Source organism: Diadema antillarum, unplaced genomic scaffold (genome assembly GCF_040938485.1).
Source record: "Diadema antillarum isolate AM-2024a unplaced genomic scaffold, OU_Dant_1.0 seq00000945_RagTag, whole genome shotgun sequence".
In the NCBI taxonomy this organism is placed as follows: domain Eukaryota; kingdom Metazoa; phylum Echinodermata; class Echinoidea; order Diadematoida; family Diadematidae; genus Diadema; species Diadema antillarum.
Window position 1 is genome coordinate 438,838 of NW_027271794.1, and position 12,274 is coordinate 451,111.

The 12,274-nt window shown below is 39.5% G+C and overlaps 1 protein-coding gene across 1 annotated transcript in view; it reads right to left on the reverse strand.

Annotated features, from left to right (window-relative positions):
- Positions 1-226: 226 nt before the first annotated feature.
- LOC139741673 (uncharacterized) overlaps positions 227-12,274 on the reverse strand; it is a 130,157-nt gene continuing 118,109 nt past the window's right edge. Inside the window, exons 10-11 of the mRNA XM_071652253.1 lie at positions 8,959-9,042; positions 227-470 (exon numbers count right to left, since the gene is read on the reverse strand). Of these exons, the coding sequence (XP_071508354.1) occupies positions 383-470; positions 8,959-9,042 (172 nt within the window). The 3' untranslated portion in view covers positions 227-382. The remainder of the gene's footprint in view (positions 471-8,958; positions 9,043-12,274) is intronic.

Consider the following 12,274-nt stretch of genomic DNA (forward strand, 5'->3'; position numbering starts at 1 on the left):
AGCCTCTATATATTAAAAAACAAATGAATAAAAGATAAGAGGCAAAAACAAAAGGGATATTCTACATAAAAAGCACACTCAGTGAGATAGCAGAGATACATCATGTACCTTTTATTCCAAAGCCATGTTTTCAACTTTTAGATGACAAAAACAACTCATCCAAATGGAGCAAACTCAAACTACCTAGCAATGATTATTATCATACAGCATAAAAAGCACTCCATTCAAGAAAAAGAAGGGGAAAAAAGACAAGCTATTAGAGCTCAGATTAGGACAATCCAGGCCGATCCTCTTAAAATCCATCAAGGATTGGGTTTTTCATCCCATTTTATATCCCTTAAAGAAACTGGGGAGGGAAAAGGGGGGTGAAGTTATCGGAGCATCACTTACCGATCTTGGTAGCTATGTCGGTCAGAGTCAGGCCCTCTGAAGACGCATTAACTCGGATTGTGATTTCCTTCCCTTTCACACTGTACAAATACAAAACAACATACAAAACAGAATGAATGAGCAATAGAAGAGGGCATGAAACTCAAGATGAGGTTTTAAAAAAAATATCAAATATATCTGAATGTGTTTAATTCCCTGAAAAACAGCATTCCTTGTGGAACGTAGTAATCAAGTCTACCTGTATGCATGCATTATTCCACTAAAAATTGATATCAATGGCTACAATGAATTTGTGTAACAGCAAACTTCACCATAGAACAATATGTCTTGCACATCTCAACCTAAAAGCAGTCACAAGTGCTATATTTCAAATTTGAATATTTGATATTGGTATGTAGGACTAACCATAAACGATTCACACAGGCAACACACATTTCTGTGTAATGAGGGCCCTTTTAAATAACCCTGACAGGATTCTAACAAAATATAACTGGATAGATATGAAGCAAATGACCCTATAGCATATGTGACCCTGCACCTCAAAACAAACAAAAAGTCGCCAGACATGAATTTTTAGTTAATACCATATTCTGAAAGAGCAGACTTTGAGCTTTAAAATGATGTATAACTCAAATCAAATGGACTCTCCTAACCTATCTAAATATTGGAAAGAAAGCACAAACTCAGGAAAAGTGTGAACTGAGAAAAAAGGCTCGGAAGTACAGTGTCTATTCAAGCGCTTAATCTTTACCAAACCGTGCTGGCTGTGCGATGAATGGGACAAAAAACAGGAAGTAAACCGCCAGAGTAACAACAATGAAGGGATTATCAGATTAAACTGAAATTGAGCATGCCTCATTAACACATTCTGTCCATAATTAATGCTAACTTTCAAAGCAGTAGCACTATTCTTTCAAAAGTTATTAGAGTCGAAAGTGAAGAGTGGGGACAAGGTTTTTCAGAAATGAAAAAAGGATTCTAAAGACACACCTTATCACACTATTCTACCAAAAATGTTCGAGATAAACTGCTAAAAAAACACACTTTCCTGCCCGTTTTATGATACCAAATTTTAGCATAATATAAAAGAAGACCCGCTCTTTCAGAAAATATGAAAAAGTCAAGTTCGGCTAGGTTGACCCATTTCACTTATTTTCAGTCATCACGCAAAATCAGTGTGTGCGACTTTATGTTGGTTTTGAGGTGCACGGTCACATATGTGAACATTTGAGTCAATGCCTCACTTTCAGATAAGATGGACAAGATATGAATGACGACTGAATTTTATGTCTCGACATATCACACAACGTATCACACATATGCAATACCACACACATGTCAAACAGGCCAGTGACAAGATATGACCAAATATGGCCTTTTAAATACCACAGGTTATTATGAGTAAAACTTTAAATGTTGCAGGGGGGGGGGGGGGAGGTTGGATATATCCGAGTAACTACTGGGCAAATCTCTGATCAACCTACAAAGTGTCATTAAAAAAAAGCTCTGGCCATGAGATACTAACAAATCTACACCTGAAAAAACAAAGAAACAAACAAACATAAAAGCAGTCATAATGTACATGTAACTGATAAGAGACCATTAATGGAAAAAAATAACAATCACAAAAGTCATCTATTTGCAAAGAAAGAGTAAAAGGATTACATAATTCCTCATCCACGAGATCAAGCTTCAAAACATTTACCCCCCATATTGCAAACAAACCATTCCCAGGGCTGTTAACATTGACACATCACACTCACTGAGATTCCACAAAGCCACACTAGGAAATGTATGTGTTACGTGCATCTCAACTGGCAGAAATGATTCACAACACAAGGAGGCTATTACAAACTTTTGCCCAGCCTGAAAGAAACATTTGATGTTTTCCAGGAACCTCCTACAGAATCAGAGAAACATGGTGACTCCGCATTCCCCAGGGGATGCACCAACTGGCATTCAAAGAAGAGATAGGACTCACAACGGTCACATGACCCAGTCATGTGACAGGGTGTAGCAGCTGTGGCCAATACAGGAAACAAACAGCAGAAGCGTCTTTTATTATTCGAGTCGATGTAGGGCAATTTGTCAATCAGTTGCAATGAAAACATCTCGATGAAAGAATTTCAGGAATTTGAATAATTACGCAGTAACCGCTGCATGCTATAAGGATTAGAACCAACACTTGCTGTTGGGCGGAAGCTCGGTGGTCTAGTGGAGACGACGCCTGTTCGGATATCAGGAGGTCGTAGGTTCGAATCCTGCTTGAGTATGTACGCCCATTTCTTTTATCATGGCTACTATCAAAACATTGATCAATTCAGTGCATACAGTATTTACGTCGATGTAGGGTCAGCACTCACAGTTTAGCTTCGCGTGGACAGGATAGTCAATGAACTCAAAAGTTTGCATGACCTCTCTGTGAACTCTACTCTCCCTCAGCTTCCGGTCAACGTCATTGCATTGTTGTGCACTACTGTATCGTCATACTGTACATCAGATTTATCACTAACGAAGCATGTATGTCTTGTGGTTCTGTGATTCAATCATTTGAGTGTAACTGTAAAGTTAGTCTTAAAGATTAAAGATAATATAAAGTTTTGGTACCTCAAAAGTTTCCCTGAGTTTCCTTGTCTTAGTTTGTGTTTCAGTTTAAAGTACCTATCATATAACTAACACTGTGAGACTTACTCGCCCCAAAGTGCTCTCATGTCTTGGTAATCATGCAATAATGGTTTCGTACAATACGTGTATATTGATTGTCGCGGTACCGTGTCGAGTCAAACTAACGGCTCGTTCGAATTTTTCAGAGCCCGCTCTGCTCTGGTACGAAACCATTATTGCATGATTACTAAGACATGAGAGCACTTTGGGGCGAGTAATTCTCACAGTGTTAGTTATATGAAAGGCACTTTATCTGAAACACAAACTAAGACAGGGGAACTCAGGGAAACTTTTGAGGTACCAAAACTTTATATTATCTTTAAGTGTTGTGCGGACACTAATCATCAAAGCTTAAAACAGCGAGTTAATCTTAAAATTTCTATAAAGAAATGTTGGGTGAACCTTGCTACTGTATAGAAATTGCCAAGGAGTCTGCGGTCCGCAGCAAAAATGCAACTTGTTGCAGATTGCTGCATACAGTGGGTAGTAGTAAAACTTTTGACCTTCCTTGCATACAAGTTTTATGTAGTCAATAATCAGCTCTGCTGAATAACTTTAATTTAAAAAAAAAATGAACACTCATAAAAATAACTTGACAAAATCTCTCTAAAATGACAAACGAGCATAAAATTTGGGAACAAACTAAACTTATACCACACTTTCTCACTTCACTATTTTTTTTTTCAAGATGGCAATGCAGACTCATGAATAGCATCTTTAAGTAATGCCATTATTATGAACTTAACTTGGCCATTATGGTCACAACCAGTTTGTTCACTTTCTCAAATGCTCATGCATGCTACACTGCAGGATAATACAAAGCGCACTATATGGTGATGAAGAAGAGTAATGCTTGTGAGGTTGATGTGGGATTCGATGAGGGGAAAAGTTTAAGTGGTCAAATCTTCAACTTGAGTTACTTTAGTCACTTCATTTTGTTATCGTCTCTTTTAATCTAGAATACAACAAATATACACAACTCTGAGTATGACCTTGTTATCTAAAAGATTAAAAATATTTTGAATGGATGGGACTATGAGGACAGGAGAAAGTGCGAAAATCTCTGACAAAACTCACCTCACAGCTAATGATCACATGCAAGCATGACGGCTCCGAATAGACACTCAGCCACACACACAAGGTGTAGGAAGAAGAGAGAGGGATGGTGAGACAGAGAGATGAGAGTGAAAGGGATAGGAGAAAGACGGTGAGAATGAAGCAGCCAAAGCGGGAAAAGACCCACAGTGATAATACAGCTATCCCGACGCCAAGTTCAGGAATCCCTCTTGCCGTTGCTATTCCATTCCGGGAGCCAAAGCCACTTGTGACTGAATATAGGCCGAAGCGGGTTGAGTGATGATGATGTTGGTGGTGCGGTCGGCCCGATGTGCACGTTGTTGTTGTCGCCGACGGCCACAGGCAAACGGTGAAATCAGTGGGACCTGCCGCTTGGCACATTGCGCATGGTGATGTAATGATATGAAGATACCACGGAGGGATAAATGTGTCTGTGTGTGTGTGTCTGTGTGTGTGTGTGTGTGTGTGTGAGTAAGTTTTGTTTGAATGGGACTGAAGCCTGTACTGGAATGCATGTGTGTCGAAAATACCTTGCCCCCAACGCCAGCAGGAAGGAGGCGCGTGAAGTGAATTAGTCCCCGGCCGACCACCGAGAGATTGAAGAGAGGATGAAATCTATGAAACAAAATGTCTCCCTCTCCCTCTCCGTCTCTCTAAATCTCTTCCTTATTCTCCTCGTGCAACACTAGCTGGTTGTTTACGTTCACTCCAAAGCCCCCCCCCCCCCCCCCCAACCCAACCCATGCACTCTGGGATTTATTTAGAGTGGATATCAACGGTAAACAATTACCGACACGGAGGAAAACGGGGACGGTGGGAGGGGGAGATCGAGGGAGTAAGACGCAAGACGATAATGATTCTTCACTTTCTCCCTTTTCCTCTTAGCAGTCCCTCTCCCATTCGACACACTCGATTGAATTTCTCAAAATTGTGGTCGGAGCAGAAATGACGAGAAGGGGTGGGTGGATTGAGGAAATTTGTCGGCAAAGAGAGAGAGTAGAGTAGAGAACCAGATTGATAGATAATTCAATGATCTCACAGATTCACAACCACACACAAATGAGAAAACTGTTTTATATGCATGAGCGAAATGTATATTTTACTAAATAATTTTACGAAATATATTCATATATAATTTAATGTGAAATCTATATATTTATGTGTGAGTGTGTGTGTGATGTTTATTGTACAGTTATATCCCCTAATTGACTATTTTGGCAAAAAAATAGAGCATGCTACAGCACTTCTAATTTGTCAGTCACCCCCCCCCCCCCCCCCGGCAAAAAAAAAAAAAAGAAAAAGAAAAAGAGAAGTGAATAACAATGCTACATTTACCTTGCACTGACTCATTACCACTAATAGTCCATAAATCCAAAACAATAATGTTAAAAAGTATTTTGGTCAGCTTCAAAAAAAGCATAATAGTAAAAATGTCACGAACAGTACATGTTGGTAAAAATATAAAGAAAATGAAGATTTTAGTCCTACCTCTATACAAATTCAGGCAGTGGTCTTCCTAATCCAGTAAAAGTATGCTTTCTAAACCAGCCATCACATTTTGTTGTACACATGCTACATTTTCTTCATCAACATAAGCCTTGAATATTAAACAGTGTCTCGGTGGGGAAGGGGATTGATAATGAGCATCTGCAGTCACCTTGTCCACTTTTACAAAAGCAAAGAGCAAAATTATGATATGAAACTTGCATTATATCTCGACTCAAAATGTCTACTTTAGTAGGCAGAACATGACCTCAATGAAGTATTGAAAATCATAATGAGATACTTCCGCTTTGTTGAAACTTGAAAACAAGTTGTGCATGTGACATACTATGATAGCGTCTAAAGGCCATTTTGCAGTATCCATAAAATTATTGATACAACCATGATGTGTTTGTATGGACTGTACTGTACATGTAAGTGTGAACGCAGCCTGTAGAGCAGGTTCTGTTAAGGTTTGAACAGGTTCTGTTGAGGTATGAGCAGAACTCAACACCGACCGCCGATGACATCAGGATTATCTTCATCAAAAACTGCGTCTATGTTGCACATCCACCAAATCATACATTTTGCATCAGCGCATCTCATTACCTCTGCCAATCAGAGAGCAATATCAGAGGCATTTCCATTCGCATCCCAGCTTCACAGGTTGGCTGACATTACCAGTTGTTTAAAGCACAGCCTTGAAACTAAACAGACCACATTCATACGATAATATATCACATGTATCCTGCCTCATTAACCTGTTGAGATGAGTCCCGAGTATACACGTGTAAGTGTCTATGGGAAATGCGTGTTGTAGCAAAATCAGCCCGTCCTCAACAGGTTATAACAACATGTAACTCTAATCCCAACCCTCCTACACACACACAAAAGTGATAAATAAATCCTTTAAAAAAAATAAAAATCCTATAGAAGTCTGATAGATCAGCAACTTAAAGTTCTACCACAATCCTTGCTTTAATGTTCCTAACTACAGGCCAGGAATTGTACTAATACATGTCATTATTATTTTTTTCTTACTTCAATCTTAGTTAGATATGAAAAGAGTAGGGAAATTGATTGCTCATTTCAAACAACAAGAAGCATAGTTAAGTTGTTGGGGTTTTGGGGACCCTGTTAGAGGTAATTTGTCATCTTAACTTTGATTCTATAGTGACACTGATTCCTGTACAATCAGACACATCCTACCACTATTTGTGGAGAAGGGGAAATTATCTCCATCATCTCCATAGGCATCGTGCATCCAGGCACAAACCAGAACTTGTCAAGCTTTTTCATCGGCATTCGGTTATCCATCCAAGTTTGACCTAATTCTAGATTACTGTAAAAGCGGAAATTTTTGCGGTGTTGAAATTTTCGCACATTTCGCGCAACCCGAAACTAGCGCGAAAATAAAAATCACGCGAATATTTTTGCTTGCCACATGTTCGAGTACTGTAGTTCATGTCTTTATTCCGCGGAATTAAAAACACACGAAACTCTTCTTACCCCGCCGATCGCGAAAAATTAGTCGCGCAGAAATATCAACTTTTACAGTAGCAGGCTCACTGAGGTGTAGCAATGTGCCCAGTCCAATTGGTGCACCATGATGGCACAATGGGGGTTAAGGGGGAATATGCAGTCTCTATTCATTGGCCACTAGTTTCTAGATATCTGTGCCAAATGGGAATGAGACCATTTGTGACCCGCCACAACAAAAGGATCTGGAAGTCACTGACGGATGAGCCAAGAAAATCAAGTTTGAGGTCAGATCATCAAAATTGGTCAAAACCATCGAATTTCTATTGTTGGTATTATTTTGTAGTCTAATGTTTTGTCTACATCTGCCAAAATTTAGAAGCTAAATGATGAAATGAAAGGCAAGAAATTGGCATTTTTCCGGGCTATGATTTTCCGACTATCAACGGAACAAAAACATGTCTGGAGATTTGGATTTTGCGCTGAAGATAGACTCCACCCCTAGCAACGAGGGAGTGATCTTATTGGTCAGTTGGTGACATCCCGGTTACTGATTGGTCGTGCGTAGACCGGCAGGGCTAAGCTTGAATGAACATCGGGGAGGTTGCTATGAGTGGACCTTCTATTGCCAAGAGGTGAAAACTGGAATACTTCCCCTTGATCACGATTGTATCAGAAAGAAAACTTTGAAGGTGATTTCTCGAAACATTGATTTCCTAAACAACTCAACGTAGTCTCATAAGATCATCAATATCTCCGCAACAGGTAACTTTTATGAGTTATGTTTTCTATGAAATTAAAGCAAAAGAGTAAGGGAATAATGTCATGCCATTTTCAGAAATCGACCCCCCTCAACTTTTGGATCCTTTTGTTGTTGCAGGTCACATTTCAGCATGCATACCAACTGGTGAACAAAGAATGGTAAGGGTTTGGTAAAAAAAGTTATAGGTTGATACGCAAACCAACTACTCTTGACAGATATTGCAGATTAAAGCATCAACACGTCAAACACACTTAAACATTCACCCCAGTTTTAATCTCTGATACACTTCATGCTGGTACTTCTATTTTCTACTGTATTTTTGTTACATAATACCAGGCCTTGAAAGACTCGGTACATCCACAAGAAGACACGGGCCGTGTATCTAATATTACAGGGGAGAAGCTGTAGCTCAAGACCAAGACCACAGACTTTCAATCACAAGAATCCTGGTTTGAGTCTGCTGGCTCAGGTGGTGGTGCCCCGGGCAAGGCACTAATAGGAAATGTAAGTTCTAGCTGTCCAGTCTTTCTGAAGGGACTTGAGACCGATTACAAGTGTGTGATGGCTCTCTTTGCTAGCACGGTAAAATCAGTCCAAAGTTTGACCCAATATCGATGCACAGTAGCAGAAATGCTTGCAGATGTTGGGAACAAGTTATGGGAGAAATCCTTAGCCATAGAAGACAACTGATTCGCACCGAACAATATCCACAGGCATCATACCATTCTGCCTCCCTGTTGTTTAACCCTAAGCGTGCTTTGAGTACTGACTGCGACAGAAAAACCCCATAGCCTTGTACACACTGTTCAAAGTCCCTGGCATCGAACGGGTTGAGAAGGTGCCAGTTCATTGACACTGCTCTCTCAGTGAAACATCACGTGGCCGACACACACATATATACACACGCACAAATGCACAATTACTCACATTAATAAGCACTGAGAGAACTACACCACAGCAAAGACAACAGCAAAAAAGAAAAATCTCTGGCATATGCTACATAAGCTTTCATTATGTTTGCTCGTGTGGTCACATTCATCCTCATCTGCACCCCCACAATCTTCCCCCCGAAGCATGCAAAATGAGACGGGGGAGAGGCTTACCTCACAACGGAGAATATGCTGGCGGGAAGTTGTAACAGCCGGGCAATCTCATCGACGATGAGGTCTGTTTCTTCTTCTGGTATCCTATGGCAACCGGAGGGGGTGGGGGGGGGGGGGGGGGGGAGAGGAGGAGAAGAAACATGTACTGTAATGTCAATTCATGTTCACTGTCGGAGACATAATAGAGAAAATGTGACTGCGAGTCTATTCAGGGTGAGAACTCTGGGATCTTAGACAGAAAATTCTGGGTTCAATGCCCGCCAAGCCCATTCATCCTGATCAAACCTGGCCCCCTTCATCCAGGCACAGGAATGGGTGCCTAGCAATGTTGGGTTTAGTATGAATGAAGACAAGGACCTCTGAGAGAGCATCCTTGCGTCCACGAGACTACCCAGAGTGAATAAGACCTCCTTTTACAAGTAGATGCATCATTTATGTTGTTATACGTGATCTGTGTTTAAAAGCATTGAGTTCCCCCAACACAATGGTAGTCTTGGCCGAGCGGTGAGCGTCATTCGAAGCATGGTCATGCATAAGGATAGGAAATGGCAACACCCAAAATAATATGATATGAATAATGTCAATATCATCAATGATAATAATAATAATACTAGCAATGGTATGAATAGCAATGTACATACTACAAAATTAATAATAAATATGATAATACTAATAGCATTATCATTATCATCACAGTCAGTGGAAGTAGTAGTAATAGCAGTGGTGGTGGTAGTAGTAGTAGTAGTAGTAGTAGTAGTAGTAGTAGTAGCAGTAGTAGTAGTAGTAGTAGTAGTAGTAGTAGTAGTAGTAGTAGTAGTAGTAGTAGTAGTAGTAGGAGGAGGAGGAGGAGGAGGAGGAGGAGTAATAGTAGTAGTACCAACAGTAGTATCAATTCAATTTTCAACAATATGGGAGCCTGGAGTTTTGCATTAATAGAATCACAACTGATCACAATTTAGTTCAGCAAACAGCTAGTCACTGAACTACAGCTCATATTGATCTTAACCTATTGTTATCTTTTTTGCTACAAAATGTCTGGAGTGATTGAAGTCAATTCTTTTGGTTTGTGTTCACAACTAATCAATGCATACATCCTCTGAGTTTACCAAGTACTTTTCACACCTGCATTTTCAAATGGGGTTGCAGTTATTTATACATTCATGATTACTTTTTAAAAGTAAAATTGGTATTGTTTTTCATGCCTTTACTTACTTCACAGGAATATAAAACACAAAAAATCATACATTTGTATGTACTGTCTTAACATATACACTTGAAATTCCCCCCCCCCCCCCCCCCCGCCACACAGACACACAGATGATGCTTTGTTGATACCATACCATTTGCAGCCAAACTAGTATACTGCCCTCTGTTGTCACATTTTGGACAGATGTGTCAATATTTGATTCACATTACAAAGCACATGTGGGTCCTGAGTAGCTGCACGCTGTGTGTGTGTTAAACCCCAAAGTGAAATCCTAAAGCTTGGTAAACACAGACTTAATAGCTCATCGCCACAGTGCAAACCCAAATGGAATACAGAAAAAAGTGTGCAAAATAGCACACAGGATTTTCTCCCTTCTTCCGTTTGGCTGCAGGAGTTTAAAAAGGGCCGTATGCTACGATCAATTTTACGAAGTGGACTCGGATGGTCAGACAGCAGTCAATCTTGATTTTCCCCCAAGCAAGTGAAGAAAAACAAAATAAATGACAAACAACAATTTGTCTCTGTCTCCAGGACGTTTAACCCGTTGAAGACTAGTACCAAGTATACTCGGGTAGGTGTCTATGGGAAATGCGCGTTGCAGCAAATCAGCCAGTCCTAAACAGGTTAATCACAATATAATCACATATGTGTGTGTGTGTGTGTGTGTGTGTGTGTGTGAGTGCATGTGTGTATGCATATAAAATGTGCAGATATTAAATACCTTTAAGGACTATTACAATATATACAAACCATGTTAATTCAAAAGTTATACAGATGTACATACACATACATGCTGTAAATGTATGCATGTGATCAGTCTCTATGCTACGTTGAGAAGTTACCATTAAGATTCAAGCTGAATATTGCAAAACTGCATATTAAAGCCAATTTAATGACATTTTTTTTGGTTAAATACAGAAATAAAAGTTTGAAATCTGAGAACTAAGACACTTTTTGCTTTTATCTGACATATGTTACTGTGGTGTCTTGCAATTACTTTAATATTGTGTGTGAACATTGTTTTCCCCACAGGCAAAACTGCATCTCAACTTCACAGCAAATATTCTCATTTACATACATAGTATTATCTAGTGGCTAGCTCTTAATACCACCATGTCTTTGGCAGGTTGTTACAGATCATACAGCGAGGCAAATCTACCTACATTGAAAGCATAATGCCTAGAAAAATGGAAGGTATTGCTTATCAGAACTAAAGCTGCTGTTTGGAATCTTTATCAGGTTTTTTCATGATAAGGAGTCATCAATCATACATACCATGTACATGTATACCATAATGTACATACATGTATACCATAATGTACATACAGAGTTGCTGGCACTGCGCAAGCTGTTCAATTCACCCCACCCCCCCCCCCCCCCAATTAAAAATGCATACATAGAAATTAGCCACAGCTTCTATGTTTGCATGCAACAGATGCTGTGGCAGGCCATCTGGTCCGGAGACAAAAAGCTCTAGCTCTAATTGGGACACGAAATCAATAATATAATTCCTTACCATTATAACCAAGGATGTCCTCCGTGTAGAAGACACATAGAGCCCACACATTGTATGCTTTAATACTGAGGTTTGGTTGCATCCCCTGTTCATGCTTCATGTGCATTCTGCATTCTTGTGATTTGGGATGATGTAACTCTCAATTTTTCACTGAAAATTTATATATTTCTGGTCAGTTTCCCTTAAAGGGAAATTCTGGATCAGTTCGCAGTTTCAAAAGATAGTACAAAATTTGATAGTGCAATGGTGAAAATTTGATAGAAATCTGATTTGAAGTAAGGAGGTGATGAAATTTCAAGATTTTTAAAAATTTGCCAATTTCGGCAAAACAATCCCTGAGTAGTTGATATGAATACGCAACTGACTGATCTGATGATGTCATCAACTCCAAATTTTTCATTGAGCACATGTAAAAAAAAAGATGAAAGTTCAATTCTCCTGCTATAACAGTTTAAAGGACAAGTTCACCTTCATGAACATAAGGATTGAGAGAATGTAGCAATATTAGTAGAACACATCATTGAAAGTTTGAGGAAAATTGGACAATCCCTTCAAAAGTTATGAATTTTTGAAGTTTTTGTGTAGTAACCGCT